Raw genomic sequence first — 15,553 nt, 5'->3', positions numbered from 1 at the left:
GAGTGGCTTTACTACTTCGTCACCTTTACGCGCTTTAGCTTCCGGCATTGGCGCACCTATATGATTCGAGCAACTTCGCAAGAGCTTGGCATCAATGGTGCAAGCCCCCGTTGTGTCATGCAGTATCGTATTGCTCGAACGTTGGTAGCAAAAAATATGGCGGCTATCTCAACATACGTTCATCCAGTAGTTCAGCTTCTCGCCGACGTCTTAGACACACGGCTGTACGCTTCCGACCCGCACTATCATTCGGTGGAATATCAACAGTCCCTGGATGATCTCAAAGTTCGACTGAGCGATGTTGATTCCGTTATTGGAAAGGACGGAGAAGACGATGATCAGTCTCGTTGTTTAGAGCTAACCCGACTAGCTGGCCTAATATACCTCGAGCGCGTATCTCGAAATTTCTCAGGCGAATCCACCAGGCTACAAAGCTGGAAGAAAAATGCGATCTCCGTACTCGTCAACCTGAACACATACCCGCCATCGTTCGCTATTTTTATCATCGGCTGCGAGACTCACACAGACGAAGAGCGGGTGGTCATGCTTGACTTCTTTACGAGATTGGAACAGTATCCTCACTTGAATAGCTTACTGGAGGCGAAAGGCTTGGTTCAGACAGCCTGGATTCAACATGACCTTGGGGTAGAGGGCGAGCTTGAGTACATTCACAAGCTCAACTTGGTATTGAGCTCGCGCAATGTAATACCAAGCTTCATGTAGCCTTTCAGCTCGCTATAGTGCTTATCAAGCAATGGACACAGTGATGATTGGACACAATCTTTTCATTTTGCTATTTTTGAACCAGCCCTACAACCGTCTGGTGTCGTCTCACATCAAATCCTCAGCATGTCTCTTCCTCATGTGCCTCAGCATGTTGTCTTTTCTTGAGAACTGCTCCATGCATTCGTACATCATACACTTGACAACATTCTTCCCTTTCGGACTGTGCTTTGCTTGGATGTGTCGCTGAAGGTCGGCCTCGAAACCAAACGGCGTTTGCATACAGCCCTTGTACGGGCATCTAGCGCGTTTATAATGTATACGGTTGGTATGCTTACTGTGATGCTGTCAACTAGGGTACTGATCATGAGAGGACGTTCTACATACTTCAGGTCGCAACGGCGGGGAAATTCGTCTCGACATAGATAGCAGATGAAGTACGGCCCTTCCGACGGTGTAATCGAACCCGGGACGAAATCACATGGTGATGTGCTTGCGGAAATACTAGTTGCCGGAGTGTCTAGCCAGTCATCCGAGAGGATTTCGGACGATGCTAGTGGCGTTGATGGCACAGACGAAATAGTTTCGAAGTGATGAGCGGCAACACTGGCCGGTGAACAGTCAAAGAAAACCGTGTGAGTATGGCCTGTAGCTTCCACGGACTGCGATTTCTCCAGATAAGGGCGATGTATGACTGGATTGATGTCATATTCGAAAGCGAATGGTGAGAAGACTTGGCCAGTGGCTGTGTTCGAGCTTTGGCCGGCGACACATCGAGACTGTTGTGAATCCGCTTTCGACACTAGCGCGCCACGGGAAACATCGTGGAAATCTAATATCGAAAAGCCATATGGCAAAGACGTAGCGGCTAGGAGTAGGGCAAAGACGATGGACGCCTTTGCCGACACTTGAACTAGGATAGGAACAAAGTTTGACACAAAGCCAAACACCTCGGCGGTGCGGCTGCGGGAAGTATGGGAGCTAGACTGCCCTTGGAGTAGGCTTTCCAAGAGAAGACTAAAGGCCGCGGGGAAGGACGTTGTGTAACAGCCCGAGAAGGCTAGTGTATGGACTTTATATGCTGTGTCACTCGAGAAGCACGCTAGGAGTGGGAACGAGGAATTACTGGACGGCAAAAGGCCACGCCTCACTGCCCAACCAGAAGCTCTACCGGTCGTTATGCCTCTCTTCTCATGCAGCTGTATATTGTGGCGGAGGCTATGGCCGCAGTGTTGCAGCGGGCGTAAACCTGAGAGGGCTGTTGGGATGCCTCACGAGGTACTGCTCATGGAGGAATGTACTAGGGCTTTGGGCCTTAGCTGAGTAATTATCGTAATTAGTGGCGAAGCCCAGCTGTTTTTCCATCATGCCTACGGCTCCCCCTTTCAGAACGATGCGCTAATGCCGCAAGAAGTTCAGAGTTATTCGACGGCACGCCCACATGATCGACGCGGGCATGTCTATGGAAAGCGAGAGGATTAGCAGTGTCTTTCTGATGCAAACACATCAAGGGTTTGACTTTTACTTACTGCGCAAGACTGTCGGGTCGAAGATACGCCACGGCACAGAACGGACACGCATATGCCAGACTTTGATGAACAATACCATGACGTATCATCTCAACCTTCCTCTTGAACCCTTCACCTCCTTCACTTCTCGAACAGCTAGAGACTGGACAGTAGTGTAATCTCCGCAGGTAGTGAGCTTTCATGTGCGAGCTGTATTTGTTAGAACAGGTGACTGGCATTGGTTGAGGCACATACTCAAGCAGTTGCTGTGTCCACATGGGTTCTGCGCCACAGCCTGGATGTTCACACGCCAACGGATCAGGTCTGGAACTAAAGTAGAGTTCGCGCGCATAAGTATCTTGCCTAGTTGCTTCAGTTTCTATAGCAGCTCGTCTTGCGTCCCACGGTAGACGCGCGATCGTAGCAACTTCGCTTTCTCTGCGATTCTTTTCACGCTGACCGATGATAGGCGTGTCGCGAGATGTCCTTGTATCTCCTGTAGCATTGTCAGTGAGGTCTTTGACGTAATATGCTCTCGTATGGATGGACTCGTATACTCACCGTCATCCCAATTCCTAGATCTGGCTGCTTCGATGTCTTGAGTAATACCAGAGATCGTGTGTCTTGTAGCTTCACGCCGTCGCCTTCGGTTTAACCCTAATGGTCTACAGTCGAGGGGTGCGGGTATAAGAGCATCTTGCCGTCTCTTAAATATTTCAAGCTCCTCCAACGAATCCCGGCTTACGAGGATATCGTGACGCAGGTCTTTTGCCAATACAAACTTGATTGTAATGCTACTCTCTGCACGGGAGCCTGGACCTAACGCGCGGATGGATGCGATGGATAATTTGGCATATACATATCCCGAAGTGACTACCATACTACCATCCGCTAATTCGATCGTGTCCTCACCGGGATAGATTCTGAGACTGCGCTCGGAAACGAATGATGGCGAGATCATGTCAACTTCCGACCTGAATCCAGGTGTCGCTAACGTCTTGACGTGGTTCAGCTCGCAGGTCAGAAGCTGCTTCGATCTGTCCGTAGAGCGCAGGGAGAGAGCCTGGAAAGCTGACGATGGTACCCGTAAGAGTCTCTCTCGATGCTCGGTTATTGTTCTTGTCTGTACCAGGAATCTCAATCCTATCATGACAGGTGCTGCACTTCTGGGAACGACGTAAAAGGTGCATGTCGTCATGACCAATGATTTGGTTTCAGTACCGAATGAACAAGTTAGATCGACGCGGCCGGAAGCTTCCACGATTCCCCCATCAGCCAAAACAAATTTCTTCCTCTCTGGTACTTCATCGGCTCTGGAAAGCCCTAATTTTCTTGCCACTTCGTCTGAGATAATGTTGGCATCCGCACTAGTGTTCGCGCATGATAAAACGGTGGCGGAAATGCCTTCCCTGTGAATGGTAATAGGTAAACCTGAACGACTCTTCTTCGGTCTGTGTGACTTAATCGACAGCGATGGAGGATACTTTTGCAGTCTTGATCGCACTTCAAAGGAAGGCAATGGCGGTAGTGGTATGTCCTGCATTCTCCAGAGATTGGCATCGCTCATGGGAGGAGAACCTGAGTTTGTCGAGTCTCCGCCGTCAGATAATGACCCGTCATCATGAACATCTCCTAGTACATCACGGGTATCAAGCGACAACGTGGATCGTGGATCTGAAGGAACCATTTGGTGAAGCAGCATAGTCTCCATGGACTGCCATTCACTTTGCTGAGCATGAATGTGATACAACTTGTGCAGCTTCCTTCGGGCTTCTAGACCATCGCCAGAGCGTTCAATTTGAACTAAACTCTACTTCAATGTTAGTTCTGGTAAAGTTTAAATGAATACAGCATCTACCGGAGGGGTCTCGCAAATTTCTTGAAATAGCCATGAAGGTGGGAACGACAATGGAAGACAACCTCTCAGATCAGGTTGGAATGGAGTGAGTTCAGGAGAGGCGCGTAGGTAGTCATTGTCGTCGTAGTATTCCATGTTGTATAATTAGTCAATCCGAGGAGATGGTTCTTCAGGATAAAATCAGGCGGTGGCGGTTATGTAGTTAGACTTGGCTTTGTGCACAACAGCACGGTTACAGGATGGCCCGATCCGTTGGCCGGTCAAGTATCACCAGCATTTTGGTAGCACCAGTGCCTGCTCAGTCTGCTGCAACTTTCGAGTGTGACTGCCATATTGAACTGCCTGTGAATATGTGCCGAAGCACAGAATTGATGCTGGACCACGGATACGCGCGATATCAAGATATGCTTCCCATGCGTTCTTCATTGCGAGTGATCACGATCGTCCAAACCTAGCGTACAACCGATAAGACGAGTGCGCGTACCGTCCAGGAAAGCGTTGAGATCTTGGGCCGATGGAGATGCGTACAAATATGCAGCGGTCCTCGTAGTCTTCGTAAGCGGAGATCTAGGAAATAGTCAATCAAGCACGACGCCACCAGGCTGAATAGATCAATAATAATATTACCAATGTTACAACAAGGACGCTGCTTCTATATGCTAGCTACCACCCAAAAAGGTCAAGACTACAAGGGTGTCAAGCGCGAGAGGAAACTGAAGTAGGCCTAACGGACCCCGCACCACTCTCCCTCCTGCCCCAGTTTCTTGGCTGCCTCTTCAAGAACGCACCCACGGCGCCTAGGTATCCCTCATGCCTCAGGAAATACGCTTGCCGCGTATCCTTCGACCAGAAACGAATGGCATAGGATAGCGTGTTCATCGTCTGCGAGTGACCGCCGATGAAAGAACCTCCAAAGTATATCCTAGGCAGTCCATGCTTTTCAGCATGTAGATGCGCCAACTGGCCAATGTTGTTTGATACAGCGTAGAGAAGCGATCGTGCCATGTCTTCTGGACGGAAGGAACCAGGGTCGTGGGAGAGTTCTGCCGAGCCTTCGACATGCTCTGCTTCTTCCCGGCGCTTGAGATCGCCGTTGCATCCATCTTCTGCTTCCCGTTCCGCTGCGCGCTTCATCTTGTAGACCTTGCCAAACGATGATGCGATGTGTGTGCTCTTGAGCCCGATCTTGTTGTACGCCTGTCCGTAAATGTCGCCAACGAGTAAATCGACCGTGGAATTGTCGCCATTCTCTGCAAGTCGCAGCATGTCGTCGAAGCTGCGTGCGCCGGTGAGCAGCGATAAGAGACCCCAGAGTGTTCCGCCTCCTAGTGATGTTCCGCCTATGCGCTCGTATTGCCGCGGCCCTGAGACTTTGATCATGGATACGCCGGAGCCGATGTTGACGAGGAGGTAGGGGTAGATGTTCGGTGGGTCGGGAGGGTGTGGCATGAAGGTCATGGGGCTGTCTTCGCTGTATGTGAAGACTTCGTTTGGTATCTCGTTGATGAAGAAATCGAGGCCTACAAACCTCAGGTTAGCATACCAGTTCCTCTAACCATAGATAACGTCATCTTCGTACCTATGATCAAGCACTCCATCTCGTCTTCCCGTATAACTTCCACATCCAGCGCTTGCTTTATCTTGTCGTGGTACTTGAACGCACCACCTCCAGTCGCCATGATACACAGGTCCGGCGACCTGGATCCATTGTCATGCTTCTGATCAGCCTGGAGCTTGCGCATGAACTCTATGCACGCATCTATCCGGTCTGTCTCGAACTTGAAGAAGTTGAGGCGTCCGCCGATCGCATCGTCGCCCGGTTCGCGCGAGAAGTATACAAGTTTGGCTAGAGAGCCTCCTATCTGCGATGCGCACGATGGATTAGCATGCTGCTGCGACTCTGCAAGGGGCTGGTCGCTGTGAATGGTCGCGTGCCACAACCAATCAAGCACACGACCACGCAGGTACACTCACATCGACGGCTACATGGCTGACTACCGAAGTGTGGTTCGGCAGTCTGATGTCGTGCGGGTCGTGTTCGTAGTCCTCGCTCTGGGGCGTCCCCGGCTGCTCCTCGTCTACGATAAAGGCCCCCTGGACGTTGATGCGCACGTTGCCCGGGTGTTGTATCGTGTCCTGGATGTCGCTTTGCGCGGTAGTCCGTCTCGGGCGTCCCGGTTCCGGGGTCGACGATGTCTCTATAGGATGCGCACGCGATCCTTTGGTGCCGGTTTCACCCGTCGCGGGGTCCAACGCAGGCGACATGGATGCGGATATTCTGGGTCTTGGCTGCAGCTTCGCCCTCTTACAGCGATGGCGCACGCTCAGAGGTCGACGTCGTCTAGCGGAGAGATGGTGTTGGGATGGCGATTGTGCGAAGGGGGAATGGGGCACTGGAGTCGCTGCTGATAGCGATAGACGTTCCATTTGTCCGCTTTGTAACGGACCTTATGCCCTGGGCAAGACGTGACCTGAAGTTCTGCGCAGAATAGAGCCCAAGGTACGCAAATCTCCCGCTGCCCCTATAGAACGGCAGAGGGTGGAGCGCCGAAGAAGAACATATATAACCTCCATGATCATCGGCGGAATGGAGACTGTATATCTTGCGATGCGTGCTGATTACCGAGATCGGGGCAATGTTAAGCTCGGCAACTGGCGTGAGGCGTGATGGGGAACATCCGAGGACCGACTGGGGAGGTTTGTGGGGATACCGCTGACCAACGTCGGTGCATTTAGTAGACTTGAGTAATCTAATATTGTATATCGATCGCGGTAATTAGGCGAAGACTATGATAAGGGCCATTTCTAGTAGCTGGAAGCACACGTGCAGCCACACCAAGTGCACGGGTAGGAAACTTCAATTCGAGTACGTCATTATAGACTTCAACTCTTAGCTGCAAAATGTACATGATTCGAGCTTCACCCCGTTCACGCCTTTCTGCGGCACAGTCCATAGCCTCGTACCTGCATACACCCGCGTACCAGGTAGGTAACAGCCGATGACGTCGTGCGCTCGTACCCTCTCTACCAACTTCACAAGCACGACCATCTTCTACCGTACATTCACACGACGCCAACCGCATATTTTACGCTTGAATAAGCTATACCGATCGTTACCACTAAAAAACACCAAAAGCTTCAACAAGATGTCGTGGATGGACTCCTGGTCGCGGCCCAGCAAGCACGCCGTCACCCCACCACCCCTCTACCTCACCGTCGGCGACACAGTACCCTACTGCCACAGCTGCGGGCGCGTAATCAGCGAGCGCCGCAAGACTCAGAACGCAACGGCAGTCAAATACTGCTCAGCACGATGCCGAAATAGCAAACCAGGTCCCACCGACCGCAAGATCGAAGCCACATTCGCTGCCCTACTCAACGGCGCGTCACCAGAATCACTAAAAGAGAACGCCGGAGCAGACCCAGTCAAGAACAACGCAGAATCAGAAGCTGCGAATGACGATGCTAAATTCGGCAAAGGCGAGAAGAAACAACACAAAAAGAAGCCTTCCAAGACTGTCAAAGGAGAAACTAGAATCATCATCGAATGCGGGACAGTAGAAGAGATAGTCTTCCAGCGGGAAAAAGACCCAGAAAAAGTCTACGGACGACGCAAAAACCGTAAAGCGCGTTTCGTAGTCGAGAAGCCCGAGGATTGGAAGAGCGTGGATATGGTAGATCAACCTGCGTCCAGTACACCTGCCACTACAGCCACGACAGACGCATCATCTGCACCACAGCAATTCCAACAAGACTACACCAGCGACGAGGAAAGCGTATCAGATTCCGACGCGGAAGCCGAAGGCGGCATAATCCTCGAACCCACCAAAACAGCCTCTTCTACAGACGCAGACGCAGACCCCTCCGCCCTCCCCGACACCGTGGAATACGGCTACGGCGGAGGAAAAGTGCGGCCACCCCAAGCGCAAAACGACGTCAATGGCAGCGTGGGCGGAGAAAAAGGCTGGGCTGAGCGTATTGAAGAGACCGATGAGATGAAGTTGAAGCGGAGGGAGGGGCAGCGGAAAGCGGATGAGAGGGAGATGGTGAGGAAGGCTGCGAGGAGGGGGTGTGCGTTTGGGTTTAGCGTTGAGGGAGAGAGTGAGAAGAAGAAGTGTGAGGCTGTTATGAAGGGCGTGGTTGTTGAGAGTAGTTTTGCGAAGGGGGAGTGGGGTGTTAGGTGGAGGGAGATGGTTTGATGTGAACGATACCGCCTAAGAGGCTAGGCAAATGTCTGAGAACTAACAACTGTACGATTGAATAAAACGCCGATATGGCGGTGGTGGGTATCAAGAATATTCAACCAAAAACTCCGTTGTCCCAGATATCCAACCTGAGAACTGTTCATCGATCATCTAGCAGCCCTTTCCCAAGATCCATCTTCATGCATTACCCACCCAGCGGCCATCAAAGCTTTGCCTTCCTTCATGCCCGGGTGAATGATCATCTCAAATCCTGGTCTTAGTCCAGCTCCAGATCTACAAATTTTGTTAGCATAAACCACATCATCATCCGTTCGAGACCAGAAAAACGTACCTGATCATATGCAGCGCCATCGTCCTCGCCTTATCCTTCAGATTAACCTGATTCCTATTGATCAACCTCTTCGGCCCATGATCATCCTGATCATGCTGCAGAATCTTCGAGTATTTCCCCCGGTACATGTTCATGTACTGTATCAGTGCGTCTTCCTCGTCGTCGGTCCATTTCTGGCGGCCTTTGCGTTCGGCCGCCCGTTCTTGCGTGGTGACTTCGAGAGCGCGGTTCTCTTTTGCGAGTCGCCGTTGGTCGGGCCAGGTTGACGAGGGAGGTTCTTCGGACATGGAGGGCGCAGAGGTTTCGGAGATTGATTCTTCTTGTTCGGATTCTGCGCGGGGAGGGGGCTGGTGGCTAGTTGGTGCTGCGGAGGAAGAGGGTATGGGTTCGGTGGTGCGCTGTTTCTTTGAGACGGGCGCGTTGCGACGCCGTTCTGGGGCACGGAAGCCGCGGTCTGCGGTTTCGAATTCGTCGGATTCTGAGTCGGAGATGTCGATTACGCGCTTACGTTTGCGTGGGGATGGCAGTGCGGGTTGCTTGCCTTTGGCTGTATTTGACGGGCCAGGTGTTGGCTGGGTGCTGTCGAAGCCGTCGCCGAATTCGATGCGCTGTGCTGTTGGTTGGCGATCGAATATTGATACTGGGCGGTTCTCTTTCTGCGGCTTTGGAACGGCTTTCAAAGCTTTTAGTAGAGCTGCTGAGCTTTGCGGTGGGCGTGATGCTTGAGGTGCTTCGACCTGCTCTTCGACTGGTTCTTCGGGCTCTTCCATTCGGCTTTCTTCCGGCGTTGGTTGTCGGGCTTGCTGCTGTTCAGACTGCTCCTCATCGGGCTGCTGCGGTCCGTCGCTTTCATCTACCACCTGCATATTATCCTGTTGGTCTTCTGTCCTTGGCCGCTCGTTCTGCACTTTTTTGATCGCCTGGGGAATATCCTCATGCTCCTGCTGAGAAGCCGTGTCGCTTCCGACCATGGTCTGTTGTTCGTCTTGTGGCTGGTCGTCCATTCCCGGCTGCTCATTCTCCACCTCCTCGACTGGCTGTTGAACAAGAGTCTCTTCACGATCAGGCTGAGAAACCGCGAGTCCCAGATGTACACCCGAATCACGTTCTTTCTCTTTCAAAACATCAATAGCGCGCAAATCCACCTTCGCATTTGGGTCAAATTTACGGCTACTGCGCCGCCTGTCTCGTCCAAACGAAGTTCGTTTCCTACGCAATGATTCTCGTGGAGCAGATGGCGCTGTTTGAGTGACGTGCTGAGGTTCCTCTAGGGCTTCTTTGAGGTTACGCATGATAGTGTTTGGTCCTCCAAGATTATCGATGGCCGTTTTGAGTTCCTTGTGCCGAAGACGCACCCAATCTAACAGGCGAAGAACAGTTGCCACCCACGGAAAGTTTGACTTGAGTTGTTGCAAGTCAACAGCTTGGCTATCTTGCCCATCCCAGAAGAAAGAGGCTCGGATCTGGTCTACTCGGGTCACAATCTGATCCTCTAATTCTTCGGGTAGCGCTGATTCGTCACCGCCCAAAGCTGCTGTGCTCCACCCACGGATCGGCGAGCCAGCTTCTACCGACTGTGACGAGTCAGACCGAAAGAAAACCTCCTCCATTGTTTCTGTGGGATCAAAGCTGGGGTTGTCGGTCGATTTCTGAAGGACGAGTATTGCTAGTTGTGTCCGCAGTTCTAGCGCAAGCTCAAAGGTCTCATCGTATAGCGCACTCTCTCCTGCAGCTGACTGTTGCGCGTCCCGATCGAGCGACTGCAGAAACTGAGTCGGGAACGAAATGTCTAGTTGTCGTAGTACATCCCACATACTCTTATCATCTCGATCTGAATGCATTATCTGCTTCGCTAACACCAGTAGATTGGTGAGGTAGAGGATCAGGTCGAGGCCACTCTGTGATGCTGTGACATCCTCACTTGTCCCAAAAAGAGCGCGATGAATTGCTCTGATGTGTATGTAGCTGTGTTCTTCGCCTTTGTAATGCTTCAACTGCGTGTTCAGTTCGTCTTGGAAGTCCTGGTAATCTTTGCTGTAGACTGAGCCGGGTTTTCGCATCTCTTTTATGTTTTGCAGATCGTCCTCTATTGCCGCGTGATTTGGCGCAATGTGCTCCAAAAAATCCTCTGTAGCCTCGCATAGCTTGCGCAGATGCTTGACAATGTATCTGGGCTCCAGGAATTCGGCCTCTATCATGCTGAAGGAGGTGATGGCAGTGGTTCCGGACATCTCGGACGCGGCGCCCGGTGAGCGGAAGGTTACGTCAGGCTCGGTGCGCGCTGGTGTACCTGGGACTTCGTCCTCCTCAAGGGCAATCTCGGTGTCTATTTCCTCAACCACTGTGAGGTCTGGCGCATGCGTAATTAGCCTGAGCTCTGTCTAGCCAGTAGTGAATATTGCGCTAATTGGAACTGCGCAAGCGAGCAACTGGGCTGTGACTACTAACCTCCCAACAGCTCTTTCGCGGGGTTGCGCTTGGTGTTGCGCGCTTTTGGTGCCTCATGTTCACTTCCATCGTTCGTAGTCACGCTCGCTTGTCGCGCGCTTCGACGTGTGGGTTTCTGGATGTCGATAAAGTCCTCTACTTCGCGACTGGCGCTGCGCAAACTTCTCGCTCGCGATGCGCGTCCGAATTGTTGTGCAGGCGCATTGGCCGGTGGTTGTGGAGTTGGTGTTTTGCGCCGGCTTGCAGACCGCACACTTCTGCGGTCAGCCATGATAGTGTCGTAGGAACGCGTGGACTCGGCTGGTATTACATGCGACGTAGGTTGGGTGAAGGTGTGATGTCAGTAGCGTTGATGCGGATGCGGGCTTGTTTACGCCAACGGTGCGCGATGGTGGCTGACTAAGGCGACTCGACGGGTGCTCACGTGATTAGCGTCGTGGATCGCCGTTCGGGACCCGGGTGGGCCTCAGCATCCAAGGCGCAGCACGGAGAAGGGGCCAGCTGTGCAGAACGGATGTGAATACGAAGCGTTTGAGTTCGAGACGGAACCACGGCATTTGCACCATGGTTCCGGTCTTCCCCACAGGCTTCCGGACAGAAAGGCCCCTTAACTAGCCCTCGTTGTGGTTTACGTAGGCGTGGATATATTACGTGGGCTGTCTGCACGCACCCCTTGCGCGCATCTCGGTCGTCTTCGACTTGCTTTACACGCCTCAACATCAGAGTGACCCCTACACCGTTCTGTTCAATAAAACTTGGCGAAACATCCACGTTCCCTTCACAACAACCTCTTCTATTCTCGTCACTCTTTGCAGCCCTTGGATTATCTCTGTGCGCTTCCCTTTACCGCTGACGTTTCTTGCCTTCGCCGCACCGCACCCCTGCTCCCCTTCGAATCGCATTCATCATGAGGTTACGACAGCCACGACCGCACACTTTGCTTCTCCTCCTACCCGCGTTACGAGTGCTCGCCACATCCATTGCCGCAGACACATCAGACGACAAGCCAGTCGCGCGGGCCGTTGTGCCAGCCTACACCCAAGCCACCTACTCGCCTGATGCCTCACTTGCCCCAACGGCGGTCCCAAAAGGAACCAAAGATGCGCCTGTCGATGGGCTAGACGGCAAGCCCCACGCCGGGCCATACGTGGACGACGATCCAAAATACAAAGGGAAGAAGGCTCCCAACGTTGTAGAAGATCTCGGGGCGGCAAAGAAGCCTGGCGCTTCTACGGAGACTGTTCTTGTAGACGACGTCAAGGATGGCGACAAGAGCGTCATGCAGGACCCGGCACGGAAACCGGCCACTGGCAGCACAGGCACCGAGGGAGGAGTGTCGGCAAAGGACAAGGAGCGATTGGCACACGAGGAGAAGACGGGCGAGAAGATGGAGCAGGTTCCCGAATCGCCAAAGGAGGCTCCCGCGCATCCTGCTGACCAGAAGCAATTGAGCGGAGACGCTGTAGAGACTGCAAGCACCACTCGTGTGCTTGGTGCTGGCGGACTTGAGGTGAGCCGCGATGCTTTCAAGCTGATAATACTGTACTAATTGAACTATAGAAACCCACCGACCTTCCTGACTCCCTGCACGATAATCCTCTTCCTGTTCCAGGCTCCGTCTCTACCAAAGATCCCCTAGACACCTCACCGCCCAAGACACCCTCTTCGACACTCGACGATGTTGACGCCGGCGCCGTACAACCTTTCCATTCCTTCATTCTCGCTTTCACCATGATCATCGTCTCGGAAATTGGTGACAAAACATTCCTCGTTGCGGCGCTCATGGCTATGCGACACCCTCGACTCCTCGTCTTCTCTGCCGCCTACTCCGCTCTGGTCGTCATGACAATTCTTTCGGCTGTCATGGGCCACGCCGTCCCCGCGCTCCTTTCGGAGCGCTTCACGCACTTCGCTGCGGCTGCTCTTTTCCTCGTCTTCGGTGTCAACCTCATAAGAGAGGGTCTCGCTATGAGCCCAGACGATGGCGTGGGCGAGGAAATGGCTGAAGTCGAGCAGGAGCTTGAAGAGAAGGAACAGCTTGCCCGACACCAAAACCGCCGGAAGTCCTCCATCTCTCCCTATGCCCTCGAGTCTGGTCGTGGTGTGCGACGCTCCCGATCCAACTCGCGACTACCTGCCCCCGCCCGCAGCCCTTCCAGCTCCCCCGATCGAATGCCTTCACCGCGCGGAGGCTCCATGAGCGGCACTTTGGGCGCTGTGAACAACCTATTTTCCCTCCTCCTTAGCCCTGCGTGGGTACAGACATTTGTTATGACTTTCCTCGGAGAGTGGGGTGACCGCAGTCAAATTGCGACTGTTGCTATGGCTGCTGGGTCTGACTACTGGTATGTCACTGCCGGCGCTGTAGTTGGCCACGGACTGTGTACTGCAGGTGCAGTCATCGGTGGCCGCGCCATTGCTGGAAAGATCAGCATGCGCAATGGTAAGCATGTCCAATCCCTCTTTCTTGACGTAATGCTAACTCGTGACAGTCACACTTGGTGGAGCGATCGCTTTCCTCGTTTTCGGTATTATCTACACATTCGAAGCGTTCTACTCATCTTGAGCAAGATGCACACTTCCAGCATTGCACGGCGCGTATGGCGGGTCGGATATAGACCTCTGGGGTTGCGGTCAAACTATCTCTATCTTATGTTGACTCACCTATGTAATATTAATTGTACCTAAAATCAACACGGCACGACGGGGAACGGTCAAGGCGTTCTCACATAGAGAACGAGGTACAATAGATCTCTCACAGTTGACATTTGATAGTAGTTTCATGTGCGACTTGACAGTTAGAAACGGCGTTTGAGTCTCTCTTGGTTGAAACATGCTCAATCCGTTTCATGCCCAGGCTTTCTGACAGCACACAAGCTTTTAGTTACAATACGGGCTCTGGGGCTGCCGAGCGTGGTGCTGCTAGCCTTCGGCGTTCCAAGATTGGGGTGGTGGAGGTTGACGGAAGTGATCCCTGCACTCGCCGCGGAAGAGAGCCGTTGGCCCTTGCAGCTCTCAAGCTTCAATGGGTGCGCCTTGACGGACAATACCGCTGCTATTGTCACCTTTCACTATTCACCCGACCACACGCAGATTCTCACGCCACTTGAAAACTCGTCACCGCACTCTGCAACTGTCGTCTAACATATCCATCAGCGACGACGGGGACGCCATACCGGATCGGAACATATCCTTTGCGCGCCATCTGTACCACCACTATCGCGCATCGAAACACGACCTCTAGTGCTACAACCCTCGGTGATGGTATCGACCGCCAGCAGCGCGATGGCGCCGCAGCGTGAGCCCCCCAGACCGCCACCGCCGGCCGTCATCGAAGCCGAGATGCAGTGGATTTTCACCGAAGAAGAACTGCTACTGGCGCCGTCGATATGCGATGGCATGCCCGCTGAGGAGGAGCGCACACTACGGCGGAAGGGTGTCGGGTTTATATTGCAGGTGGGCATGATGCTCAAATTACCACAGACTACGCTTAGTACAGCGGCCGTCTTCTTCAATCGCTACCTGATGCGAATGAGTTTGAAGCCGCGGCCGGGGTATAAGCCACTACACCACTATGTGAGTCCCCCTTCCTGATAGATGCGATATGGACGCGTCTGACTTTACCAGCAAATCGCCGCAACCGCGTTATTCCTCGCGACCAAAGTCGAAGAAAACTGTCGCAAAATGAAAGAACTCGTTGTTTCATGCGTCCGGGTCGCGCTCAAGGATCCCAACAAGCTCGTCGACGAGCAGACAAAAGACTTTTGGAAATGGCGCGACACAATCCTGTACAGCGAGGACGTCCTACTCGAAGCCTTGTGCTTCGATCTAAACGTGGAATCACCATACAAGACAATGTACGACATGATGAAGTACTACGGTGTCGAGCATAACAAGAAGCTGCGCAACTCAGCCTGGGCCTTCCTCTCCGACTCGACGTCCACACAGATGTGCCTATTGTTCACATCGCGAGCGATCGCCGCAGCATCGCTGTACGCCGGCGCGCGTATGGCGGAGGTAGAGCTGGGGGACGACGACGGAAAGCCATGGTGGGAGATACAACATGTCCAGTTGCGCGACATCCGGAGAGCATGCAACCTCATGGCGGATCTGTACGAGAAGTCGCCAGACAAAGATGGAGAACCCTCCATGTACGCAGGGCTCCGGACACCCGAGGACGGCATCGACTTCGGGGACACGCCCGATGGTATGGAAGGCGTACAAGCGACAAGCCAAAGCCAACCTCCTGCCAACGGCACGGGCGATGGCAACGCGACAGAGAGGGGCAGTGAAGAGGGTGAATTGGATGGCTAGAAGACACTTCAAGGACGGAATATCATCAGTCTGGCCAAGCGCACCGGCTTCAAGATCCATTATCGGAAACCACCATCGTCAGGCCCAGAAGCTCAACGCTCTCGTCGTGATTCGATGATCGACGACGAGACTGCTGGCTCCTTGGCGAATGGATTGCCATGGACAC

General features: G+C 53.0%; 5 protein-coding genes across 5 annotated transcripts; 3 read left to right on the top strand and 2 right to left on the bottom strand.

Annotated features, from left to right (window-relative positions):
- Positions 1–4,785: 4,785 nt before the first annotated feature.
- On the bottom strand, positions 4,786–6,354 carry J4E83_005614 (uncharacterized protein; the record flags this gene model as incomplete). The annotated part of the gene is made up of 3 exons (XM_049332532.1): positions 4,786–5,609; positions 5,669–5,951; positions 6,064–6,354. 3 exons carry the CDS (start codon positions 6,352–6,354, stop codon positions 4,786–4,788), a joined length of 1,398 nt encoding a protein of 465 aa, XP_049188340.1.
- An 881-nt stretch (positions 6,355–7,235) lies between these two features.
- J4E83_005613 (uncharacterized protein) lies at positions 7,236–8,288 on the top strand (the record flags this gene model as incomplete). The annotated part of the gene is made up of 1 exon (XM_049332531.1): positions 7,236–8,288. One exon carries the CDS (start codon positions 7,236–7,238, stop codon positions 8,286–8,288), a length of 1,053 nt encoding a protein of 350 aa, XP_049188339.1.
- Positions 8,289–8,388: 100 nt separating this feature from the next.
- On the bottom strand, positions 8,389–11,344 carry J4E83_005612 (uncharacterized protein; the record flags this gene model as incomplete). The annotated part of the gene is made up of 4 exons (XM_049332530.1): positions 8,389–8,422; positions 8,487–8,567; positions 8,626–10,975; positions 11,074–11,344. The coding sequence occupies 4 exons, from the start codon at positions 11,342–11,344 to the stop codon at positions 8,389–8,391; spliced, it is 2,736 nt and encodes a 911-aa protein (XP_049188338.1).
- Positions 11,345–11,980: 636 nt separating this feature from the next.
- J4E83_005611 (uncharacterized protein) lies at positions 11,981–13,639 on the top strand (the record flags this gene model as incomplete). Its single annotated transcript, XM_049332529.1, has 3 exons — positions 11,981–12,583; positions 12,634–13,516; positions 13,566–13,639. 3 exons carry the CDS (start codon positions 11,981–11,983, stop codon positions 13,637–13,639), a joined length of 1,560 nt encoding a protein of 519 aa, XP_049188337.1.
- A 719-nt stretch (positions 13,640–14,358) lies between these two features.
- Positions 14,359–15,387, top strand: J4E83_005610 (uncharacterized protein; the record flags this gene model as incomplete). Its single annotated transcript, XM_049332528.1, has 2 exons — positions 14,359–14,649; positions 14,701–15,387. The coding sequence occupies 2 exons, from the start codon at positions 14,359–14,361 to the stop codon at positions 15,385–15,387; spliced, it is 978 nt and encodes a 325-aa protein (XP_049188336.1).
- Between the last annotated feature and the right edge of the window lie 166 nt (positions 15,388–15,553).

This window comes from Alternaria metachromatica (genome assembly GCF_023757995.1).
Source record: "Alternaria metachromatica strain BMP 0045 chromosome Unknown scaffold_11, whole genome shotgun sequence".
NCBI lineage: Eukaryota > Fungi > Ascomycota > Dothideomycetes > Pleosporales > Pleosporaceae > Alternaria > Alternaria metachromatica.
Note: the sequence above shows the minus strand (reverse complement) of the source record. Positions and strands in the feature narration are given on the sequence as shown.